This window comes from Aulonocara stuartgranti, assembly GCF_965226115.1.
Source record: "Aulonocara stuartgranti genome assembly, chromosome: 16".
Taxonomy (NCBI): Eukaryota; Metazoa; Chordata; class Actinopteri; order Cichliformes; family Cichlidae; genus Aulonocara; species Aulonocara stuartgranti.
The window spans coordinates 24,585,057-24,610,679 of record NC_138952.1 but is presented as its reverse complement, the minus strand read 5'-3'; the positions used below and the strand labels follow the sequence as shown (position 1 = coordinate 24,610,679).

Genomic DNA, 25,623 nt, shown 5'->3' with positions numbered 1-25,623 from the left:
GATACACACAGTTTAAGCACAGATTTATGTGTTCCCACTGTTTGTGAATGTGGCCCAATAATGGGATGACCTGTGTTTGACCTGATGTCAGATGTAATTTGTGTATTGGTAGAATTTAGAGTCTGTCCAGCAAATAACAAAAATAATGAAAAACTAAAAACTAATTTGAATATTATCCAGATAATATTAGGGATGGACCGATCTGATATTACGTATCGGTATCGCTCTGATACTGACCTAAATTACTGGATCGGATATCGGAGAGAAATAAAAAATGTAATCCGATCCATTAAGTATCACGAAAGCACCTCACAAAACTTGCGACATGGGGTAACTCAGCTCATAACCTCAGTACGTCAGAGCAGTATGCATCACGTGATAGAGCGGCTGTGGCGTGCGAGACCTGTCGGTGGTCTGATTGAGCATTTGGAGCCTCGCTACCAACCCGGCATTTCATCTCAGAGAAAGTTATCACAGAGAGAAGTAAAGCAAGCGTGTAAGTTCATCTCTGAATGTTTGTAAAGCATTCCTGCGTTAAGCTTAACAACCGATATATGGAGAGGCTGCCTCTTCTCTCCCCCTCCCTCTCCTGCTGCTACTTCAATCATGAAACTGATCAATGATCAGCTGATCGGCTTTTCTGTCGCAAGTCCCGTCTCTCTTGTTTGTTTTTGGCCCACTTTGCACCAGAAAGAGGAAACCAGCGGCTGAACAACAGCAGCACGTTTAAGCTTGATAAGCTGTTGTTAGAATTAGAAAAGTTGAATCAAAACGTGACAGTGAAAACAAACTTTTTGAAATCATGAAGCACAATTTACCAAAGGGGAGACAAAAACGTTAGAAGTTAACACGAGACGTGTAGAGTATTGCAATCTGATTTTGTAGACACTTCCAGAAACAAATGCAATCTTTTAATCACGTCGCCTCATTCTACTCACTTTTTTTTTTTGCAAAGGTCAAATTACTCCTGACTGAGCAATCAAAGTAACTCCCTGCTTATCCCAGTACACCCAACAGTAGTAAAAATGTGGCAAAAACAGTGGTAAAAATGCACATTAATTTCCACTTCTTAAAATTGGTGGAAAACTTGTTTAAAATTTGTTGTAATTTGACTGGAAAAACACTTTAACTCTTCCCATGATACTGAAATGTCAGTTGACCAGAAGAAAGAAGATTGTAGCTGTTTAGGATTATCAAATTCGATGGTGGAGTAATGTATATTGTAGGACTCCAGGAAATGAATGTAAGTCAGTGTAATGTTCTCTGAAGTGATGGAAGCATGACTCCGATCCATAACTCCCCACAGTTACCACATGGCCTGGTCACCATGAGACTGAACTGCCACTGAGAGTGTTTGTATGTGTGTGTTTGGGCCACGCACAGGTGCTAACAATTCATTTTTCCCCATTTAAAATTATTTTAAGAATCAAATGATAGAATCCTCTGGGAAGTGAGTGGATAAATGGTTATTAAAATTAAAAGTAAAAGGAATAATTACATGACTAATGGCACATTATTTTTATATAAATATATCTGCGACTGTGTGTGTGTGTGTGTGTGTGTGTGTGTGTGTGCGTGCGTGCGTGTGTGTGTGTGTGTGTGTGTGTGTTAGCACAGCAGGATGTGAGGACCTGATGGGAATCTCATCTCCATCTGGGAATGAACCAACGTGTGCGTGCGTGTTCACAGTGACTCTGTAGGTCCTGTCAGCTCAGATCAGAGTCATCTTTATCGGGTTAGATGGAAAATCATCTTCCTACCCCTGACAGTGTTCTGCTGTATGTTTTTCTATCCAGGTATGCTTTTACTGCGTCGGCAGTATGTTTGGGATCATTGTCATGCTGAAAAATTTAACCGTTTCCAATCACATGCCTTCCAGGTCATATTGCATGGTGGAACAAAATCTGATGGTACTTTTCTGTGTTGATAATTAATCAATTGAGACACAATCTCCAACACTATTGACTGACACAAATCATGACAGAGCCTCCACTGTGTTTTACAGATGGTTGTAGACAAGAACTCGACTGAAAATGAGTGAAAAAGCAGCCAATGTCCAAAGAAAAACTTTGAAAGACCTTCAGAAAGCCTGTTGCTCAAGACCACTTTAAAAATTACTGACTCTGTGGAAGTAAAATCTAAAGAAATGAGTGGTTACTTCTGTATGTATTTTAAAGTTATATGTTATGTGGCTATTTTTTTTTAAATTTATTAAATGTCTGTCTTTCTTAGATGTGAAGGAAACCGAGGATAGAGGGTGCTTGCTAATATGTTAAAGCCCCTTTGAAATAATTTACGATAATAAAGTAATTTGCCTTGACTTACTTTTCTGCTTTCAAAATCCACTTGTGTTTTTTCTCAAATTTAAAATGCATAAATGATAAAAATGGTTTTGATTCCTCACCTTTAACCTCTCGTTTGACTCAGAAGACAAATACTTTAAACGCAAATAATATTAATTGGACACAATGAATGAAGACTGAGCAACAACAACCAGATAGACTGTTGTTACACACAATGACCCTGACATATGGATGCTGGTCTCTCTGGGGAACAGGGGAGGGTGGCGTGGGCATATTTGGTGTTTGATAACAGCAGGAGGTATTTCATAGAGAAGGGGGTTAATCAGCTATCATTTATAAGCTTTATGAGCTGTTTACACTGTACTGTACAGGTGCTTTGCATCAAGTTAATATCTCTTTTTGTCTCTTTGAGCACAGAATTGATTTTCCTACTCTGGGTTTGTTATGGGGCTGCACATTTTCCTTCATGTTCCTTAACCTGTTTGAGTTCAAATTAAATGAGATGCCAAGAGGCCCCTGTTTTGCGATTGTTAGATTATAACAGTATTAAATGAATACTGTTTAAGTGCACCATTATAGGTTTTAAATCTGGGAGGATTAAAATATTCTTTTTTTGAAAATATCTCTGTAGATCTGAATGTTTCTGGTGATTAAAGTGGAGTTTGTTTTTGTTTATGTACATCTACCAGCTGTGCCATGCGTTTGTCTCTAAAGCTACACATCTAATATGGCCATTTTCATTATTCTCCCTCCAAAGGGAGGGAGTATGTAATTGGTTGTGTTTGTCTGTCTGTTTGTAAGCACAGACTCTCTCTGTGAATTATTACAAAGGTCTTCAAGTAAACTTTTATAATTCAGGCTGATAAAATGTCTATAAATTTTCTCTGATGTGACGACTTTTGAAAATTTAAATGATGCTTAATTTTAAGAAAACTAGCCTTAGTAACTGACAAAATTGGTACTGTAAATATTGGATTTTGTTTTGGACATGTCGATTGTTCTTATTTCATTTAAAAAGTTTGTTATTTTGAATTAAATATCAGTATAGACAATAAATTCTCATCAACAAGTGTGCAGTTGTTGAGAAGTTATTAAAATTCCTGCTATAAGTTCCAAAAAAACCTTCTGGATGTGCTTGAGTTCTACTTTTGTGGAAGAAGAAAGATGTTTTAGTGAGGTGTTGCCAGAGCAGCTTTACTGCACTGTGACACTGTATCTCATCTCTGGACGTCTGCTGAAGTGAGGGAACACAATCCTTTAAAAGATAATTCCCCATTTGCTGTTTTGATGATGGTGGTGGTGTTTAACGCAGGTGTATACATGATCAGTCCTAATATTATGATCAATGACAGGTGAAGTGAATGACACTGAATATCTCTTCATTGTGGATGGAATATATTGGGTAGCAAGTGAGGATTTTGTTCACACAAAAGGAAGGAACAGTGGTGAAACAGCGACAGGGTCATTGCCGGCCAAGGCTCACTGATGCATGTAAGGAGCGAATGCTGGCTCGTGTTGTCTGATCCAACAGACTTTTCTGATAGAGAGGTACTAGAACACACAATGTGTCACAGTTTCCATGTTTGTTGTTTGAGTATGCATAGACGTAGGCTAGTAGTCCTGGAAGTGACCACTTACATCAGGATAGAAATATTTTATCATAGGATGAAGGTGATCACATCTTCTTTTAACACTAAGTATAAAAGGAGGGCTGAATCGATCATGAAAAAGGTGTTCCTTATATCCTCATCTCTTATCTGATAAATCAGAATCCAGGGAAATTGGCAAATTCTCACATTTTTTAAACTGAAACCAACCAGTTTAATTTGGTGTGAAAGCAAAAGTTTCCATAAGTTTGTTTAGAAGTTTACATACTGTAAAAGGTATTTACATTTAAGTCAAAAGCTCCTTGTGAAAAAACAACAACAAAAAAAGCACAAAAAAACTCCAAAGTACTTGCACTACTGTCATCTGCAAATGAGCCACGCACAAGCTCACTCAGACACAAAGTATTTTCTTTGTGTCTGAGTGAAATGTGATGTAACTCTGAATGGACTGTCTGAGCTATGCTAATATTATCCTCGGAGGATTAGAAGATTAATATGATGCTGGCCAATCAGGTTTCAGAATTCTTTCACGATTGTACTTGTTGATGCTGTACTTTACATTCTGCTGACAGCAGCAATGTGCAGCGTTCATATTTGATTGACTATTCAAAAGAATTTAAACATACAGTAAAACATCAATCAGACAAACTAATCACAGAGTTTGTTGTTAATGGTAGTATCCTTTTATACACTTACTTTTTCGCAGTGGATTTGAATCTTTTATTTAATAAGACTTTAGTCTTAATGTTTATAAAAAGAAAAAATGGCATTTTGACATTTTGGGTAAATCTCAGCATTTCATCTGTTCACACTGGTCAAGGATGTTTTTAGCTTAGCTTAGCACAGAGACTGGAAGCAGAGGGAAACTGTTAGCCTGGATGACTGAGAACCTTCACAGACATACAGCCTGGTCCCTTTCAAAACGTACCCAAACCTCTCAGATGTCCATCATGTACCTTGTTCATTAAACAGTGTGCTGTGTTCAAGTGCTGTTTGTTAACTACTTTTTTCTCTGCAGGTGAGACTGGTGTCCCACAGTCAGGTGAGGTGCTGCTGCAAGACATATTTGCAGTGAAGGTGAAGCGGAGGCGAGCTGCGGGCCAGGAGTCAGGGGGACCCGTGCTTGGTGTGGCTGTCTTCTGGTGTAGGAGGAAAGGGAGAAGGCTGGAGGAGGACACGCTGCACCTCCACAATGCCTCCTCAGAACACACACACACCTGGTACAACACCCTGAAGGAGCTGCTCACAGGTAACACAGACATTCAGACTGTCATGCAGTTCAAGCAGCAAGCACACAAAAGCAAACCAGGAGTTTAAAGTATTTTTGTCAGTATTCAGCATCTTTGTCTTAGATGGTGGAGCTGGTCAGCCATTAACCATTTGGGGTTCATGGTTTCTGTTGTTATCCTGTTAAAATGTTGAAAGTAACACCCAGATGCTGTGAAATTGCTATGGACAAAACAGTGGAATGTAAATTTGACCAAGCTAATGGATGAGACCCAGTGTGGAGGTTCCTTGGGCCCACATTGAACATCCAACTGTGACGGACTCACTGCAAATGTGACTGGCAGTTTGTGTTACATAAGAGCTGAAACAGGAGAAACGTGAGTCAGTGCTTCAGTGAGTGTCATACTCTAAGATGATTAAACTGTACACACACACTGCTGAGTAATACTGTTATAAGTAGCACGCTTAGCATCTGTCCATTAGATGGTTTGATGAATGGAGACTTATTTAAATGGAGTTTGTCATTAAATTCACACATTACAAATTTAAACTCATATTTTTATTTACGTCATAGCTAATACAACTGTTAAATGAACGAATAAATACATGGATTCTTACTAGACATACAACATCTGTATTACTACATGTTTTTGTGCAAATGTTGTCAGTAAGGTATCCTAAAAATTGCCACACCCACAACTGTAAATAAAAGGCAACACTTTTTGTAGCATAACAAAATTCTGATGCTGGACTGTATTCTGGGCTCTGATTATTTGGTATTTTTGCTGATGACATGCTACCATAGCAAATAGTTGATTTTGGAGTCATAAAGTCTTGTTTTTGATGTTCACTTTCATTAACAAGAATGTTCTGTTTGGAAAAGCTGAAAAAGAAAAATCAAGTAGTAAAGTGTTGGAAATGTTTGCATTGTTGGAAGATTGAATTATAATACATTTTTCATTAGGCCAGAATTTTAATTTGTTATAATATCTAAAAAACGGTCATCCCCATCAGCCTCAGCTGTTCTTTGTGTTGAGTGCTCATTCAGTGAAGTCCCATTGTAACACTTCAAGCTTAGCTTCAAGCTAAGATCTTAGCTTTTTAAAACCAGACGTTGCCTTTGTTGGGTGTCTGACTTTGAAACCAAACAGTGGAGGATTCTTGTCATGTTAATCACAAGTCATTACCAAGTGAGATAACCGTGCTTCATGCTCCTTTCTGATAATAATGGGGATCATAATTTACAAAATCAATGTTTTATTGAATAAGACTTGAAACTAGCTCGTAAAATCATCAGTGTTCACAGAGGTTTCAGATCATGGAAACAGAGCTTTTCCCCCCCCCAGAAACTTCTGTATAACTTAAAGTGTTTCTGCAACCACAGGATTTGTCCCTTGCTTGGGGGGGATCCAGGGTTAAAACACTTGTGTGTTGCCTACAATTGTCAAGTCCAAAAGCTACAAAAGCTTTTATATACAATCTGTTTTGCTAATTAACAAATGTTAGCATGCTAACACACTTAACTAAAATACTAAACATAGTAATTAAACATGTGGTTTACTGCAAGTGATTGCATTAAAACTTTGGCTTGCAAGTTAGTCTGGACCATAAACTGTTTAGATTGATAAAGCAGTTTTTTCTACAGTCTGTGGAAAGGTTGCAGTTTATTTTACTGGTTGTTCTGCTTAGATGTGCTGACACCCTGCCATTATTATAGTTCAGGGGCTTTAATGTATAACATTTCAAAACCTTATGTTATTTGGAACAAAACTGAGCTGAAATCTGTGCTGATATTTTTCTAAGCCAACGTGGTCAGTCAGCACTGCAGCTGCCCAAGATATACAAGGATTTAAAACGCACACCTTTGTGTTTTGTACGTCTGCAGATGATTTGCATGATGATGCAGTGCTAGCTGCTCAGATTAAAATTTCATTGTTTTCTATCTGTTCATCACTCAGTTTAATGAGGTGAGTCACAGTTACATCAGACCAGAGAACTAATCTGCTAATCCACAGGAACAAAGGATTACACACACACACACACACACACACATTTAGCAGTACTCAGTAAAGTGCTGTCAGCAGTTAAATCATGTTGTCTGCAGGAGAGATTAGTTACTGTCTGCATGAACACGTGTGTATACAACCACTTCATATTTAGTGCATAAGAAATATCTCTGAGGCTTGGAGCTTTAGACAACACACACTGCAAGGCTGAAAGCATGGAGACATGACTTTTTTCTAGTTTCAGATTTTCAGCAATATTTCTGAATCTGCAGCTGCAATAGCTTTAGCGTGGTCTTGTTTAGGGGCTGGGCTGTTGTTGGTGTTCAAGTTCAACCAATGGTGTGCAATGTGTTTGACGTCCGAGCCTTGAGTTCAGTTCTTCTTCACCATGCTAGGAAACCCCCCCCAAAAAACAATCTTATGTCTCTGACTCAGTCTCAAGTATCAAATAAAGTGCAGAAGATGTCACAGTTGTTTAGTTTCTTTAGACATCAGTATATTTTTTCTATAGAGCATAAAGTTTTCAGAAGAATAACCTCTTCATTGCCCAACCACCTGCTGCTAAAGCTCTGGATGTTGCTGCAGTCGGACGTTCCCAGACGCTGATTTCCCAGGTGCACTGTAGTGGGCGGTGCGTGGCTGACAGTTAACACACAATAGAAATGTTGAAGTGCTTGTTGTGTGGATTTAACTCACATGGACACATTTTACATTTCAGTTCTTCTCTATTTGTCCAACCACGCCAACTGCAACAGAGACATTACAAGCTATCCATAAATGAAGAGGTCAGAGGTCACACACACATTACTGTCCTTTTATCACCATGGCATCAGTCTGACATGTTATCGCTGGTCACCTGTCTGTCTGTCCATCTGTCTGTCTATCAAACCAGATTACCCATGAGGCCCTGCAGCAAAGTCACAACTTCTTCAAGTCTTTGTCTTATGGGCTCGCACTCACACTCACAGACATGAATGGCCCGCAGGTCGTGTGTCAGCTCAAGTGGTCACACTGCACATCAAGCTGTGACGGCTTTTGTGACTTTACACACCGCAGCAGAGGAGTCTGTGTGCCTGTGTGTGTGTGTGTGAAAGGTAAACACAGTCAGTAGCTCTGCCGCTGTGCGGACATTAAGCCTATTTTCCAGCCAGAGGTCAGTGTGAAAAGCGTATTGTTGTGCGAATCATGGCGTCACCGAGCGGGCAGTCCCGCCGCAGCCGACGCCGGCACCACTTCTTAACCTTCGGGTCTGAACAGTCATCTGCACAATGGTGTGCACAGCGCAGACACTTCCTGTTTCTGGAACCTCATTTTTTGTTGTTTGCTGTGTGAAGCAGCTGCAGAATGCTGTTCAGAAAGTGAATGGTAGTCAGTGACAAAAGGCGAGAACTGCTGCTGTATAGACTCCAATTCCATACTCACAGTCAGTCTGCAGGATCGACTGACTGCAGTTGTTTAACACCACAACAGACTGACAGGTCGGTGGAAATTGCAGGACAACTGAAGTGAGCGTTCATAGGTCACCAGGTGCCACAGCGACCCCTCCCAGATCTTTTGTCTTGCGGTTGCTGCTTGCTTACAGAAACCTCGGGGTCACAGTATCAGAGTAAAATGGGTGTTGTTAGTCCAGTGGTACTGTAAGTTGTCATATGGTCAAAAGGACAACATCAAAATGCAAGGTTTTACCTTTAGAAATGGAGTATAGTTGTGTTTTATTAAATTCAGGAACCTGCTACCCATGCACTGTATTTTCCATCGCCTTTTATTTATATATAAGAGCTCCAGGGACTCCCAGGAGGATGAGTGTTACCATCTGAGGTGGCTTTCCTTACACTCTTTTAGAAAGGTGTTTTCTAGATTGTTCCTCCTCAAATCCAAAATCTTGAACTAGTGAAGCATGTCATCGTGGTGGACAACCAGATATGTGAGCGTTTGAGCTGCATACTCCATGGGTGCAAATGCTCTGAGCACCATGTCACTAATAGTTTGATATTGATACCCTTCCTCCCTTTTCCTATAACCTCTGTCAGCCCGCACTGTCCACTGTGACTATCATTTATAATTAAAACCCCCTTAATTGTAAAATGTTTCAACTTGCAGTGATTTTTTAAAAAAAAGTGTAAAGTAGCACATTTTCACACTAGAGAAACTGATACAGACTGAGACTGATCTAATGACTGCATGTTAAATGCTTCGCAGAAAACTTGTGTAGGTAATGAAGCTGTGAACTAATTAAAAATGATCTAAGGATGGAAAGATTTGGATTTCCTTGGGTTTGCGATGACCTGGATGACTGAGAACATACACAGACAGGAAAAATGATGTTTGAAAGCTATAATAAAATGGAGTCTGTTTGTAAACAACATGCAGCAGTCCAGTCTTAAGTGCTCAGTCAGAAACTCAACACTACTCCATGGTAAACTACTCCACTACGGGGATTGTTTACCATGGTAACATTTCAGCAGCGCCATAGCAACCTGTCACTGGTCAAGGCTCGGAGATGATCTGATGGATACTTGACCTCTTTATATCTGTGAGTCTGTCGTCTTCTTACATTTGTTGTGAAGATGGTTCCTTTATGACAGAAAGCATCTGTTTATGCATCTTTTTTCGATGGAAAATCTAGGTGTTTTATCAGGCTTATATTATATTATAGAATTTTTTTAATGAGTGTACGTGATGTGTTGGTTGTATGTTTGTTGTTTGTTTTGTTTTGACATACTGCGAATCAATTTCCCATCAGGGACAATAAAGTTACCATTGACCATTGACCATGCATCAACAGTGTGAGTGATTTCTGTCATTTTTAACACATTATTAGCTTTTATAAGCAAGTTGCTTATAAAAGAAGTGTACTCTAAAAGAAGTGTAACTGGTCTAAGTGTTAAGTCTTTCTTTTTCAACACTCTGGAAAACCCACTCATTTTCAAATGTACAGATCCTTGTTTTGACCACGCCTTTGCGTGGTCAAAACAGCTGCTCCTGTGTTTTAAATGCTCAGTTTAAGAAACACTGGTCAAAAGAGATTTCACAAGTGTGGGACAGAGGATACTGCAACAATCCTAGTTTAGGGTTTCCTGGTATTGAACTTACTGAACTAAATACTGACCTGATCGGCAGTTTCATAAGCCACTTTAAAAGTACTGCCAATCCCACCAAAGAATACTTCCAGATTTCAAAATAAAGGTTTGTTTGGTTTCCATTTCTCTTGTTATTAGCAGTTAAAGAGCAGAATAATCCATGCTCGTTAAACTGAAGGAGAATCAATTACAGCACACATGAATAAATATTGAAAACTAAGCAATACAACTTTGCTCCTGATGATAGTAATGAGACCCTCTGTTATCATCACAAGGTCCTTTCTTATAATTATAAGATCAGTAAGAGATAAGGTGTCTTTTGAGGCCTTTTTTAATTGATTGCAATTTCCACATAAAACCAAAAAGAAATGTAGGTTTATTCAGGCTTGTTTGCTTAGTGCTGCAGCACAGATGTGTTGCTTAGAATGGAAATAGGCCTGAGATTTGTGGGACAACGACAGGGTGGAGATTCTGGTATTTGATGGGGGACCACTAGAGAGATGTGGAGGTGTCGGGTAGCTCCTCACAGGAGCTCCGGAGAACCTGGTCAGAGCCGTGGGGTGGAGTGATGGCAGGAGGTGCACATTGTGTATATGTGTGTGGGGGTCATTAACAGGGCGAGGTCACGGCCTTTTGGGAGCAGATTATAGTAATGAGAGGGATAATGGAGCTGGTGTGTGTGTATTGATCTGAGATGGTCCAGAGGGATTCATAATGCGGTCTCTAAATCTGCCTAATGATGCGTCATACAGGGGGTCTGTGTATGTGTGTAGTGTGTCGATATTATAAAACAACACACACACACCCATCAACCAGTGTTGTAGATGTAAACAATATTCTGATGTATCAAACAGGCCACCTCCACATATACTGAAGCAGGTGTACAGACACGTGTTATCTGTTTATTTATATATATATCTCTGGGTTAATACTTTAAATTTAGGGCATGTGGAAGTCAGTTTCTGATCCATGCAGAATTTTAAGTGAAGATGTTCTTCAGTTTGTTCAGATACTTAATGTCAGCCACGATAACAAAGTGTGTTGTGATCAGCGTTCAAGTAAGGACAGTTAGCTGTTGAGCTGTTTGTCATCACTTGGTAAGTTGATTGTTGTTTTAATTAACGCATTAAGAGCTCATATTAAAATTTTAGTATTTTTAGAAAAATATTTGCAGTCTTCCAAATCTTATTGTCCAAAATGAAAAGTTATTTAACTTCTTGAGTACACATAAATAAACATACAAAACTGCTTCATCTATCAGAACACAGCTGCAGAGGAACGTGAAGTGGAACGCTCAGCTGGCTATGATGAAAGATAGTTCATAGACATTTTATAATCCAGAACTTTATGTAATCAGCAGCAGTAATTTTTCTATTTTATCTTTTTTGTTCACTAAAAGTGGCACATGAACACATTTTTTTTCTTTCATTTTTGACTTTTAAGGGCACTATATTGTGGACCAAAACACACAGTGGCATGTGGTGTAGTTGGAAATATTACCTACAGCCAAGGAGCTATGCTAGTAGCAGTGTAAAGCTGCCAGTGTATCCCACTGCAATGGTTGCTTCACATGCTGCCGGTAACGTTATCACACAGCCACTCCTGAAAAGCAGGTGTCACTACTCAGATATTTGTTAAATGCTAATAAACATGAAGTGCAACTGAGTCTCAATAAAGGAGACTCAAAGGATCAAAAACTCATGACTGTGAACCAGTTTGCCACCAACTGGTTTGCACATCTGGGCAAAATCTCTTAGTAATGCATGGAGTCGTTTTTGATCCTCTGAAAATGGGGGGACTCTGCATGAAAATCACTGTAATTACTGAAGTGTTAATGGAGCGCTTTTGAATTAAAGCTGTGTCTACTTCACATCTACATTGTTTTGTTTAAAATTCACTGTTGTGGTATTACTGTGCTAAGATGTATGGACCTAACTATCTTTCAGTCTGTTGAACAATAACTGGCTCATAGCCCATCACTAGTGTAGCTAACCAACCATTGCAGGGTTTCATTTTCTTTCAAAATCCAACCTATGATGCACCTGCTAAATGTGTGTGTGTGCATGTGTGCATGTTTTCAGGGTTCAGCAACCGTCCTACAAATCTGAAGGTCTTCATCAACCCTAGCAGCCACAAGAAGGAGGCCGTTCACATCTACAGAGACCACGTGGCTCCTCTATTCAAGATGGCTGACATCCGAACTGACATCACAGGTTAGTCCATCCAAGTGTTTATTTTTCTGCTCAGTAGAAACACTGAAAAATTATAATTATAAAAATATAAATAAATGTACGTATTTTTGTGTGTTTATTTTTAAATATAAAACTATGTGAGGCAGGGTTTTAACAACTAGATCTTTACTGACACCAGACATGATACTGAAATCTGTGTGCGCGCGTGTGTGTGGAGGGAGTCCAAAGGTCAGAGTTAATGGCAGCTTCTGGTCGCTAGGTAACCTGATATAGGGGGCGGAGCTTAGCCCATCTGTTGTGACAGAGGGAGACAGCCTCCTCTGCACTCCTCCCCTCATCTTCTCCATCTTTTTTCCTCTCCTTTCCTGTCTCCTCCTGTTTCCAATCATTTGCTCTTGTCTCATTTCCAGTCCTTCTCCTCTCTGCTGTTTTCTTGTTTTCTTTCCACCTGTCCTCTTTTCACCTTTCTGTTTTCCTCTCCTGCCTCATATCCTTGTGTCCTCTTTCCTTCTCATTTCCTATCTTCTTGTCTCATCACTTTTCCCATGTTTCCTTTTTCTCCTCCTTTTTTCTTGATTCCTCCTGTTTGCTTCTACTCTCCCCCTCTCAGCAGATGGTGTGATATCCGCTGTCCCACTTTTTTTTTTGGCAGTCATCAAACACACACTTCATCTGACCACACATATGCACGAACACTTTATCTCTGTCCATCTCAATGTCTCTCCATCTGCTTACTTATTTTTTCCCCCTCTCTCTGTCTTTACCTGTCTTTCTCTCTCCAGTAACAGAGAGGAAGGGTCATGCTCTCTCAGTGATAAAGGAATGCAAACTGGATGAATATGATGGGTTAGTCATCTATATTTTTTTGCTTTCAAAATCATTGCTTGGTTGGGATTCATCAGGATTTTTCCATTAAAAAATCCAGAGTAAGAAATTATTGTAAAAATAATTTACAGTTTAAATGTAGTTTTGTTATTATTCATCCATAGATGTTCAGTATCATAATATGTTGCTTTCTGAACCAATGTGTGACTGATTACAGACAGGTGGAGCCACCTTTAATTGTGCTGAAAGTAGTCAACGCACTTGAAGATGATCAGATGATCTGCTGTATCGTGTGTAGAGGTTTCTGTTTGTTAAGCTTAAAGCAATCCGCTGTCAGCACTGTGAGATCGATGAAACTGTCTGTAGCTTTTAAACTGGATGAGTCTAAAATATGCACTTGAAGGCAAGATAAATGATCTCAGGTCCAGGTTAAAAGAAAGCCAGCTGACGATCAGCTGGTCCCTATTCCTCAAGAGGACAGGTAATAGTGGAATCTTACAGTTGGAAATAGTTGACTGTTTAATGGTAAGTGCGTTGACATGAAAGTTACCATGTTTAAATTGTGACATCATCCTGCTGCTGAACTGAGGTGAACTGGATAATCAAATAGCAGTTTACTGTCAAAGGCGGACACTGAAACACACTGACCATGACTGATCTCACACACCTCATGCACACACACACACACACACACACACACACACACACACACACACACACACAGGTAAGATGATCAAATACCAAACATTAACTGTTCACTTTGTTGTTAAAGTTAAAATAACTTTTCATTCCAATGATAGAACAGCAGCTACAAGTACAGAAACAGCTATCAAATTCTCATCAGTCTTTTTCTGATGGTGTGTGTGCGTGTGTGTGTGTGTGTGTGTGTGTGTGTGTGTGTGTGTGTGTGTGCGTGTGTGTGCGTGTGTGTGTGTGTGTGTGTGTGTGTGTGTAAGCAGCTTTTGTGCTCAGCCCCCATAAAGCTTAATGTGCTTAGAGAAGATTAGCTCCGCGTTGCTAAGCTAGCTGCTGAGTGTGGGTAGGTGGTTGGGTGTGTGTGTGTGTGTGTGTGATTTGGTTGAAACCTACATTTGCCAATTAGGTTGGCTGTCACCGTGGCGACTACAGCTCCAGGTAATCCCATACTCAGGAAGAGGGGGAGGGGGCGGAGACTGTTCACCTCCCATTTACTGCAAATAAAGACTCGGAAGATGAACCTTCTCACTTTCTCACTTTTTTTTTATTACTTTTTTTCATTAATACTAACAAACAATAACTTCCTCCCACCCTACCCTAAAATAAAATACAACTTTTTTTTTTCAAAAGCGATCAAAATATGAGTTTTATCTTTCGTGTGACTCTGTATGGGTCATTAGTAGAAATGTGACTGTAAATGATTCCCTCTCTGTCTCTTTGAGCTTACCATATGATAGACTGTCCAGAGTGTATCCTTTTTCTCACCCTGTGATTGTGAGTTCTTTCTTTTTTTTTTCTCTCCATCTGTTATGGTTAAAATATTGCTCGAAAGCATTTCACACCATGAGTTAAATATAATATATTTGTTTTAGTTTTATAGTCAACTTTATTCTAAACTTACGATTTTAACACTTAACTTAAGATTCTAAAACAAGACATGGATTATACTGCTGCCTGTTAGTGTGTAGACCTTTACAAAACCCCAGCAATCATAAATATTAAAGAGTTTATGAACTTTGGTGACTGTAGGAGAGCAATTCACTGGAGCTTTTCAAAATAAAACCCATCACAGTCATTCTGAAATCCAGTTTCTGTGTGTCTACTAGTTTAGTTGTAGTCTAATTCTAGTATCAAAACTTTGGTACTGATGTTTTTCTACTGAACAAGAAATGTTGAGAAATATTTGTGCTTAATTAAAATACAAACCTTTGCAGTGAAAATACAACCTAGAGTATTTATAAATATCCATTCACCATCCTTCGCTATTCATCAATAGTTAAAGAAATAAGTACTCAGCATCACACATTCAGGACCACCCTGCACAAACATTTTAGTTAGTGCCCAAAAACATTGAGGTTACTTACCCTGTTGTATTATAAAACAAATTGTCAATTTTACTAGAAAAGCCACATCCTCTGCTGGATGGTTTTCCTTTAAATCATCAGGAGTTTGAGATCTGTGAAATGTCTTCTAGGTGTATTATACTTTTTGTGGCTGTGAGTTTGTTAAGTCCGCTTGGGTCCAAATAATGTAAATGTTGTCATTAGGTGCCAAGATTGAGTCTGTGACAATTTTTTGTGACCATGCGTTTATGGAGACTTCACATTTCAATGAGCCAACAATGGATCAACACTTCAAGCAGACCTCAAAAGCGCTATAGAGGACTATAATGTCAATGAAGTCTGTGTCCTTGACTTAGTATAACCACCTCATTTAGCGTCACAATAAACCCTTATTTAGATTTGGATGATTGAGACTGACTTGTCTAAATGTCTACCTGTCCTCACACTAGTTTTTTTCCACCTGTCCATCAGGGTGGTGTGCGTCGGTGGAGATGGTTCAGTTGCAGAGTTGTGTCATGCTCTGGTCCTCAGAGCCCAGCTGGATGCAGATTCCCCAGAAAAACCAGTGAGAGCCACACTGCCACTGGGAATCATCCCAGCTGGTAAGCAAGGGCATTCTCATATAGAACCACTGCTTTAAGGTCTCATAAGGTTTGGTATGCTGGTATGCAAAAACACGACATGAAGTACTTTTATTAACGGTCTGTCTTCACATGTTTGCAGGTTCCACAGATGTGGTTTCCTGTTCTGTTCATGGAGTCAGAGATCCAGTCACTGCAGCCCTCCACATCGTCTTGGGTAAAGCTTACATGTTGTAGATCTGTTACATAGATTGGGGTTGGTTGGAATTGTCTTTAGTAAATCTATATTTGGATCACCTAATGTCATCTATGCCTTTTTATAAATCAGTCCAAGATTTTACATTTTCAAGGACAAAAATCTGTTCTGTTTTAATATTAAATCTGTGGCAATCATAGCCAGGTTCTTTGTGTAACAGACTAATTTCCTTAAAGCATATCACACCAAAGCTCAGCTTTTGCTAAGCTTTGGTGTGATTGGCTGAATGTCAGTCCGGCAGCAGGGACAGTGTTTAAGAACAAACAAACATGCAGACAGACGGTGAGACTGGACTCTGGAGGGAGTGAACAGACAGATGTCTAACAACAGGGTCTGTTTCACTTGAAATCACTAAATCACAGGTTTACACTGCTCGCAGCAGCCCCGCCCCCTTTGTCTCTGACCACCACACTGTCAGGTAAACACGGTAACCAATCACCCAGCAGCAGGGCGGGCAGCTGTGTTTGATTGACAGCTTATCGTGTGATGATGTTTCATTGTCACTAATTAATACTGCAAGCTGAGTTTGTATGTGTGTGAGACAGATGGGAAAATTCAATAGCCCTAATGAGACTACTTCCTGAACAATAGAAAACTGTTAAAATTCCCAGGTAGGAAGCTGTTCCCACGGACACCAGGTGACTGCAGGTGAATTTTCCTGTCTTCATAACACTGAGGTGTGCTCATTCACAATCACATGATCTCCTTGCTGGACGTTAAACTACTAACAGGGGCGGAAGCATCAGTGCTGTTGCTACGGTTACCCGAGCCTGAGCATCCCTTGAAAATAGCGGCTTAACTGTTGACCTTTTATCAACTTATGTTTGGGAGTTGCAGCTGACACTGAAAATTTTCTGTATGTGAAATGGCCTTAGCTTGTTTATAGGTGTGTGTCAGACCTTTTGTATTTCTGGCTGTTTTTTTGTATCTAAAAAAGCATTTCAGCTGTAGAGATCTACAGGCGAAAACTACAACAAATGGCTGCAGGCTGCTATCCAACAAAATAAGCATCCAAAATTAAACTAATGTTTGGAAAAGCTGTTTTTAAAATTCATTGCTCTGTTTAACAGAGGCTGGAAAATCCTTCATAAGGGGGCCAATTCTGTCCTGATCTCTAAACATAAATATATAAAAGCATGACATGGAAGTCACCACCTTGACCACTTTACAATAATCTCATCAATGATCACCTTACCTGTTTAAAGCAGTTTGCCTCGTTCATTGTTGTACGAAAAACTACTTGCTCACAGAGTTTAAATTTTTTTCCAGAAGTTCAAAACCTGCTGAGTCTTTTCTAGCCTGGCTTGTTAGAAACCTTCACTGCAACAATGAGTGGGACAAAAATAGAGACAATTTTAGCAATATGTGAATTTCTCTTTTCTGATATAGGAAAAACCAAAGCAATGCAATAGCCTATACACTGAAACTTCAGCATACTGTATCTCTAGACTCACAAACAGATTCAATATGATATTGATTAATACTCAACGGTTGGCCCTCCTGGTGTTTGGAGGGGTATCTTTGTTGGCACCGTCATCATAGCAGTAACGAACAACCAGAAGGCAAGCTGGTCGAGGTTCAAATAGCAATTAGGATTAGCCAAGCTAGCTGTCTGGGAGTAACAACGGCCTGATGTAACTCATATACAACAGTCTGAATAATTCGATTTTTAACATTTTGATGCCAGAAGTACAAGCAATACGGCACATTTACAAGTGCATAAATGAAGCATGACACTGGTACATGTGAACCCTGCTTTACAAAAATGTGAGTCTGCATTTTTACCTGCATTTATCCACAAACCAGTAATTTTTGTGCAGGTCATCTACTAATTAGTACTGGGCAGTGTAGAAATGTTGTAGAAAGTGTAGAAAGTTTTTTGTTTTGTTTTTTCATTATGAACACTCTGTTCACTTCAGGCACATTACAGTGATTTCTGCCTTGGCACAGAATGACTATAAATCTACCTTCATTAATGATTTACTCAAGAACTTGAACATTGGAAGTTATAAGAACTTCCACAAGTCCTGAAAAAGTCTCCAAGCTTTCTCCATGAGGATGTTTCACAGCGTCAACAAACTCAACTCACAAAGCAGATGCACTAACCAGCTCCTCAGACACTGAGTCGACTCCCTGCTCGCTGTTTGCTCACATGAACTCAATAAAATAAACAAATCATTCAACTCTTCTAGAGTTTTTAAATGTTAATAGAATGAATGTTTCAAATTCTGATGATAATAGTAATTAGAGTCATTTCACTGTGACATATTACATGACAGTAATAATTTGATTTCTATGCTATCAATCCAAAAAGCCCAGCAGCCTTCTCATACAGTGACATAACAACATCTCCACAGAGAGTTGGGGTATTTTCAAAGTATGTTTTAGAAAAGCTCGTTTCAAGAGGGGGAAAATTATGGTTTAATTCAATAAAAAACAAAGTTTAAAGTTACAGCCTTGGAGCTGAGCAGCAGCCCTAAATCCTCCTACTGGTGGTTTCATGTGTCCATTTTTAGCGGTGCCCTTAAAAACGAGATACTGCATCTCAAGGGGCTATCCTTTAAATAAATTAAAATTCATTCATGTTGCAGTTGTGCAGCAGTCTGTTACAGGTGCCATTTTAGATATATGACTTCTGACGGATGTCTTTTGTCTCCTCCCTAAATCCTTGTGTGGGATAATTATTGGTTGATTTGCATTTATTTCAGCATTTTTTAAAAATGACTTGTGTGAGCATTTTACTGCTAACAGAAACAGTCATCCAGCTCATGTGATGCTAACATAACTTTCTAATAATCAGTTGGTTTACTGTTGAATTAACTCAGTCATTTTGGTGTTTTTACTTTCACTGATTATTATATTTGTACTTAATATATATAGGATATATTAGGTACAAATATTTTTTTTACATTCAACCACTTCATCCACTATATTTTTGAATAAGAGCTACCAATATGGTATGGAAATAAATCCTAAAGGTGGATTAGGAGCCAAACAGAAAGATAATGACTTTGTGATGTAAATGAATATTGGTTGGACCTTTTAAGAAGCGCCGCAGGTTTGATCTCGGTGACACACTGACCGTCTCAGCTTTAATCCTGCGCAACACACACTGACACACAAACACACTGACAACACGCCATATGGTGAGGAAATCAGATTCTGTCCAGAGAGACAGACAGGCAGTCAGACAGACAGGTGCGGAGACAGCAGTTCAGTTCAGTAGGTTACAGCAGGTATGTGGCCAGATGGCCCGCTTAGTGCGTGTGCCTTTGTGTGTATCCATCTAAAAGCTGGTGGAGCATCTCAGTAAAGGAGCTTGATGGAAAAATCTGGTTATTTTAAAAATTATTTTAGTTATTTCTATGGTTTGTGCTGCGTTCAAAGGCTGTAGAAAAATAAAACCGTAAGCAGTGTTTAGCGTGGAAGCCATTTTTTACCACATACATAAAAAGAATCTGAGGAAACGTTGATAATGTTTCCTCAGATTCATTTCAATCCTCTGAGTTATTAATCGGCTTCACACATTCTGTTAATTAGCCGTATTTTAGACTGTGTGTATTTGTATGTCTCATTTTGTATGGATAAAAACCACAAAATGTACAAACGCATAGTAAGGTTACAAAATTATTCATTTTCAGTGTGAAGGCTTGGAGCAAGAGTTGTGTGATGTCCTCTGAAGTGATGGAAACACAGCTGTGTGTGTGCTGCATCCTAACTGTTTCTAATGAATCGTTTAAAGGGTCTTCTCTCAGTGTGCTGGTGTCTCTCTGCCTGCAGGTCACCTGCAGCAGGTGGACATGTGCAGCTTCTCGTCTCATGGCCAGTTGGTGTGCTTCGGTTTCTCTGCCATGTTTGGCTTTGGCGGGCGGAGTTTAGCGAGGGCAGAAAAGAAGAGATGGATGCCATCGTCACGGCGGCGAGAGTATGCTCTGGTTAAGACGCTGGCTAGGCTGAGGTGACACACACACACACATATATAATTTTTACTTTTAAATGTAAATGTGCGTTCCTAAGGCCTCAGTCACACAGACATGACTGACTGACCTCAGTGACCCCATAGCAACCACTAGTCACTAAGGAAAACTGTATTCCATGACTGTTTGGTTGCTGGAGGTTGTTAGCTGTTGCTGAGTGAAACTGGTCACAGTGCTCCACGGTGCTTGTGAAGCTTTTGATTGCTGGAAGGTTGCTGAGGTCACTCGTAGTATGTATGGATGACACTGATTTGTCTGCAAAAAAATTGTCTGTTTCCTATTAGCATCCCATTTTTATCATTTCGCTAAAGCTAGAGTCTGTGTCTTCCATGTGGCAATCTGATAGCAACACAAGTAATCACAAGGTGATTTTTGGTGCATCACTTTCTTTGCCACCATTTTCACATGCTTAAAGCAAGCATCCTCCAGCAACCACTCATCACTCATAAAATACATATTTTTCCTTAGTGACCGGAGGTTGCCAACGGGTTGCCAACTGGTCTCTAAGTGTGACTGAGGTCTAGCTAGGTCTAGGACTAGCTGGTTTCTTATTTCTTTTTTTCTCTGTCTCCCTCAGACCGGAGGACTGTCAGCTCTCCTTTTTATCAGCAAGGAAGTCAAACAGCAATTTGTTTGTACAGCGGTGAGAAACACGCGCACACACAAACACGCACATACGCTCTGTGATGTTGGATGGTACATCTAAAGTGTCTTCAGACCACCATAAAAAACAATATGCATTTGTTTAAACAGGTTACAAGCACTCAGAGGAGACTGTAATTGTTCCACACCAACAGTGTTTGTTAGTTTGCTGCGCTGTTACATTTACTCAGCAGCTGAACCAGAAAGGCAAACACACCACGTAACAGCTTGTCTACTACAGAGACTTGCAGCACAAATCTACCAGAAACAAACTCAACGCAAATTTATTAAGAACAGTGTGGAGGAGAGCCTGTTTGAGTCAAAGCTGTTGTTTTACCATGATTAGTTTAATAACTGGCTCTGTGTTTGATGATATTGGTCCGTTATATAAATTTTCTCTTCTGTCATATTTGAAAAATTAACTTGATTTCTTGCTTCTCAGAGATAAGGACCAGGACCAAGACCAGGACCCAAAGTCCGGTAAAACCACTACTTCTCTATTAAAATGGACAAATCAGATTTTAATCGCTACCAGCTACTCTCTGTCTTACTTTTTCTTTCTTTGATTTGTGTGTACAGAGGGGGAGGAGTCCTGGGTGACCAATCAGGGCCTGTATCTGAGCATCAGCATCATGTCTATCCCTTGCCTGAGTCCACACGCACCTCAAGGACTAGCTCCAAACACCAGGTACACAGTGTACGAAGATTGGCTCGATCTTCTGCTCTTTGGCCTTGAATGCATCACAGTGCACGTTAATACATGATGATGTTTCTAATAATGCTAACAGTCTCCACCACTTCCTGATTTTGACAGTTTGGCAAATGGCAGTGCAGCGCTGATTGCGGTCGGAAACACCTCCAGGTCCGAGTTTATTAAACACCTAAAGAGATACAGCAGCTCTACTGGACAGGTGAGAACACCTGCCAGAGGTGAAAATAACATGAATCAATTTATTCCATTCAAATCCTCACTAAAACCTTTAGCAGATCTTTTAAGGCTCAGGAACTGAACATTTGCAATCTAAAATCTAAAATATTCACAACTAAGGAATGTCGGAGTACGATAGCAACCTTTTTTTCTTTACAAACTCCCAGTTTACTCAAACAAATATCCATTTTTTTCTGTCTGGTGCAGTTAAAGTTCAAGTGTTTGCAATTTCTCATTGTGAAATTGCAAATGATTTATGGATTTCATCATCTACAGTACATATTACTATTAAAAGAATTTTTAAAAATGGGGCAAATCTTTGTACACAAGAAAATAAACTAAAAACACAGAAAAACCTGCAGAAATCAACACTTCCAAGACTGTTCTGAGTGGACATTGTGCGTCTGTTAAACTCTACTGTGCAAGAAAAGCAAAGACGACATGTTGATGTTATCATGATGGGCTTAGTTTAATTGCACAGAGCTGGTGCAGTGTGTAGATTATGCTGATGACAGCCTCAGCTATTATATATGTTTCCACCCAGATGTTTTCTACCGAAGAGAGCAATTTATTGTCGTGGGAACTCACTCTTGACTTCAGGGTCACACAAGCACTTTGACTCGGGACAATTTTGTGATTGTGTTACAGTCGATTAATGGCTGTTGATTATACCACAATCCCTCAACGTTCACAACACCTAAAGACTCTAGAAGATGGGAAAGTAGGTCCCAGTTTTAAAAATACCGCAGTTTTCCTTGAAGTTAGTGAGTAGATTAGCCTGGTTCAGCATGACCTGGTCTGGGCAGAGAGACTGCACACTAACCCACTTACTAAATATACGGGCAGTGTGGTGTTCAGACTTGGAGTAAACAGGCTGTTTACTGACTGGCCTACATCCTGCTAGCGTCCGTCCTGACATCTCAGCAGAAAGCACAGCAAAAGTGGATGCTCAAGTGGAGCTGCCCACATGTGACCCTTACAGTTTATGTCCTACTGTGGACTTTAAACCTCTCCTGTCACTTGTGTGATGTAGAGTGTGTGAAAAACTGAATACACCTTTATTAATCTGATGATTTTATCAAAATAATTTTAAAGTTTCAGTGCTTTTTGGTGCAAATCCTCCTGTGTGTTGGTATTGAAGCAGCATTAAATTGAAGTGGAGCTGCAATTATACATTAACCTGCTGGATATTTCCATGATCAATTAATCATATCCTTTGTTTGCTTTGATCTATTAAAAAAAGCTGAAAATGTAGGCCTCCCTCTTTAATGAGATGCAATAAATTCAAATTCATATGATCAAATAGACAAAATATTAGAAACTGCTAGAGGAAAATTTTAAGCCATCAATTAGGCGTAGTGGAGTTGTAAAATATTTCTCTCTACAATTCACAGTCTCGTGAAGTTAAATCAAGTGTGTATTTAAGGACAGTACTGGAATCCTCTGGGCTCTTGTTTTAAGATAGATGTTAATCTGTCCTATAAGAATGGCTTTACTTTAAGAAAGCGCAAACCTGCAGGAGAGGACAGCAGACAGACAGACAGACAGTGGGACAGTCAGCTGGTCTTTGCTGCCCCCTGTTGGAGCCTCACAGCAGAGGACAGTGGACCGGAAGAACCACAGACAAATCCTGCTGCTCTCTAACAAGCTGCTTAACGGAGATCTTAATGGCTCTTTCTGACCTCATCAGCTCAGCTTTAACACACACACACACACACACACACACACACACACACACACAGACAAAGCTCTGACTGATTATCTGTGTGCAGTTCAACTTCTCCTTCGTGGAGACGCATGCTGTGTCAGCAGTGAAGATCCGCCCCTGCTCACTGATTGGCTGTTCTGAGGATGAGAGTGAAGAGGAGGGTGACTTGAAAACCACACCCTTCTTCCACGCAGAAGGAACAACCTTCCCCTGGAACATCGACGGAGAGCTGGTGGAAATTGCTAATGAAGTGCTCATCAGGTGGGACGCTCACGCCTTCGTTATTAAAAATATATCCAGATAATACAATCATTACAGACAGAGGAATTACTCTGAATTGATTAATTCAAGCACTGATTATTGATGATCAAGGCACTATTTTTCCTTTTAGTTCAGATCAATAAAATACAGCAAGAAGAGGTAAATATAGAGGATAATAATAATGATAATTATTATTAATATTATTTTGGACAATGGCTGCTCTTTCATTTATTTTCAGTCCAGTCCTTGTACCTCATCATTTTCAGAGGTATCTTGTTTTGTTTATTAAAACATTAACAGTGATTTATGAATCTTTCAAACATAAAAAGGGACCTAACACAAGGGCTGAACCCATGTTGTTTCTACACATAACAGACAACTTAGCACGAAATAATATTTTTGCACCAACATGATGATTGTCAAAGACATATTAGCCACAAACTTGGTATGATTGGAAGAGGATTAGGGAAACTGGAAAAAATGAGGCACTTTTTTTCCCCAGAATTCTGAAATTAAAGTCAGAATTCTGAAAAAAAAAGAAGAAAAAAAGACGAGCCTACTTTTTTTTTTTTCCCAGTCGTCCTAATCCTCTTCCGTAATCTCAGTATGATGTTCAGTGAGTTCTTAAAAGATTTGAGGAAACTGGACAAACGGAAGACAAAAGAAGAAGTGACCGGCCTAAAAAACAGATAACATGATCTGAAAGTCATGTTGAAATTCTTCGAAAGAAATGGAAAAATTTAGCAAAGACCTGAAAATGCATCCGATCCATCTGCTGCTCACTGAAGCCTCATTTGAAATGGTCTCAGTTTAAGTGTGGTTGTTAAGAAGCCATTCTTCGTGAATGGAAACGTGGCTGAGTTGTGCCAAATTACACAAGAACTGGATTAAAAATCAGTGACAATAGATATTATAGGGGGATGAATTCATATTTGAATATTTGGATCAAATTTTTTTTTGTGTGTGTGTGTGGAGCAGGTCAGGAGAGAGGTACAACAGTGAGTGTCAACAGCCATCACTAAAGCAGGTGGAGGCTCTGTCATGTTTTGGTGCTGCTTTTCATCCAGTAGTGCAAAAATTGATGAAATAATGAAGAAAAGTACCAGCAGATTTTGATCCACGATGCAATTGGTTTCATTTTTCACAGTACCAAGCGACTGACTGGTCTCCTTGTCCTGGAGCTCACACTGTGTTTGTTTTTTTACATTCTGTGACATTTACATCAATACCAATCAGGCCATGCTCCTGCAACCATAGCAACATGTCTGAGGTCCTTAATATCCACCTGACTGTGTGTCTGTGTTTCTGTATGTCTTTGTGGTACATTCAGAGTCCACCCAAGACTCATCACTCTGTACGGCGAGGAGGTGGAAGAGGCCGAGTCATCTGTCTCCTGCAGCTGCATCTGAGAACAACAAGGGGGCGCTGATCTGTGTGACACTCACCACGGTAACCAAAATGACTCAACAGTGCTCTTTGTACAGACTCTGAACTCACAATTTGAAACTTTGGTCATCAGCCCATGATTTTAACGATATATTCATAGAGGAAAAATAAATAAAATAAAAAAGCTCCTTTACTTTAAAGCCGTATTAATTTTATATTCTTTTTATCAAAGTATAATGTGAATATTTTGTAATTTTTATTCATGTATCAGCTGCAGAACTGACCAATGCACATAAAAATGGTTTAATGTTTACAATTTACTACAGTTTCATTACCCATTTCTCTCAGATCATGCGACTTTAATTTCATATGTTGCTTTTTTACATCCAGTTTTTGTTTCTGTGGCAGAGAACAAACTTGTTTAATTTGTGTTCAAAATCCAGTTTATTTCACTTCCCAAAGGGTTCATGTTTGAATAAAGGTATTAATAGGTGACTTTTCTATCTGTGCAGACGATGGTGAAGCAAAAACAGACCTGATGTATGCATGTAGATTCTCATTTTGACTCAAATCATACTGCGACTGGAATAAAGTATAAAAATCAA

The 25,623-nt window shown here is 39.5% G+C and overlaps 1 protein-coding gene across 1 annotated transcript in view; it reads left to right on the top strand.

Annotated features, from left to right (window-relative positions):
- Positions 1–25,623, top strand: part of cerkl (CERK like autophagy regulator) — a 33,417-nt gene extending 7,794 nt beyond the window's left edge. The window contains exons 3-14 of the mRNA XM_082507310.1: positions 4,929–5,159; positions 12,305–12,436; positions 13,198–13,261; positions 15,751–15,881; positions 16,003–16,077; positions 19,897–20,074; positions 20,671–20,736; positions 21,178–21,215; positions 21,315–21,423; positions 21,550–21,646; positions 23,436–23,632; positions 24,963–25,623. Coding sequence (XP_082363436.1) covers positions 4,929–5,159; positions 12,305–12,436; positions 13,198–13,261; positions 15,751–15,881; positions 16,003–16,077; positions 19,897–20,074; positions 20,671–20,736; positions 21,178–21,215; positions 21,315–21,423; positions 21,550–21,646; positions 23,436–23,632; positions 24,963–25,041 — 1,397 coding nt within the window. The 3' untranslated portion in view covers positions 25,042–25,623. The remainder of the gene's footprint in view (positions 1–4,928; positions 5,160–12,304; positions 12,437–13,197; positions 13,262–15,750; positions 15,882–16,002; positions 16,078–19,896; positions 20,075–20,670; positions 20,737–21,177; positions 21,216–21,314; positions 21,424–21,549; positions 21,647–23,435; positions 23,633–24,962) is intronic.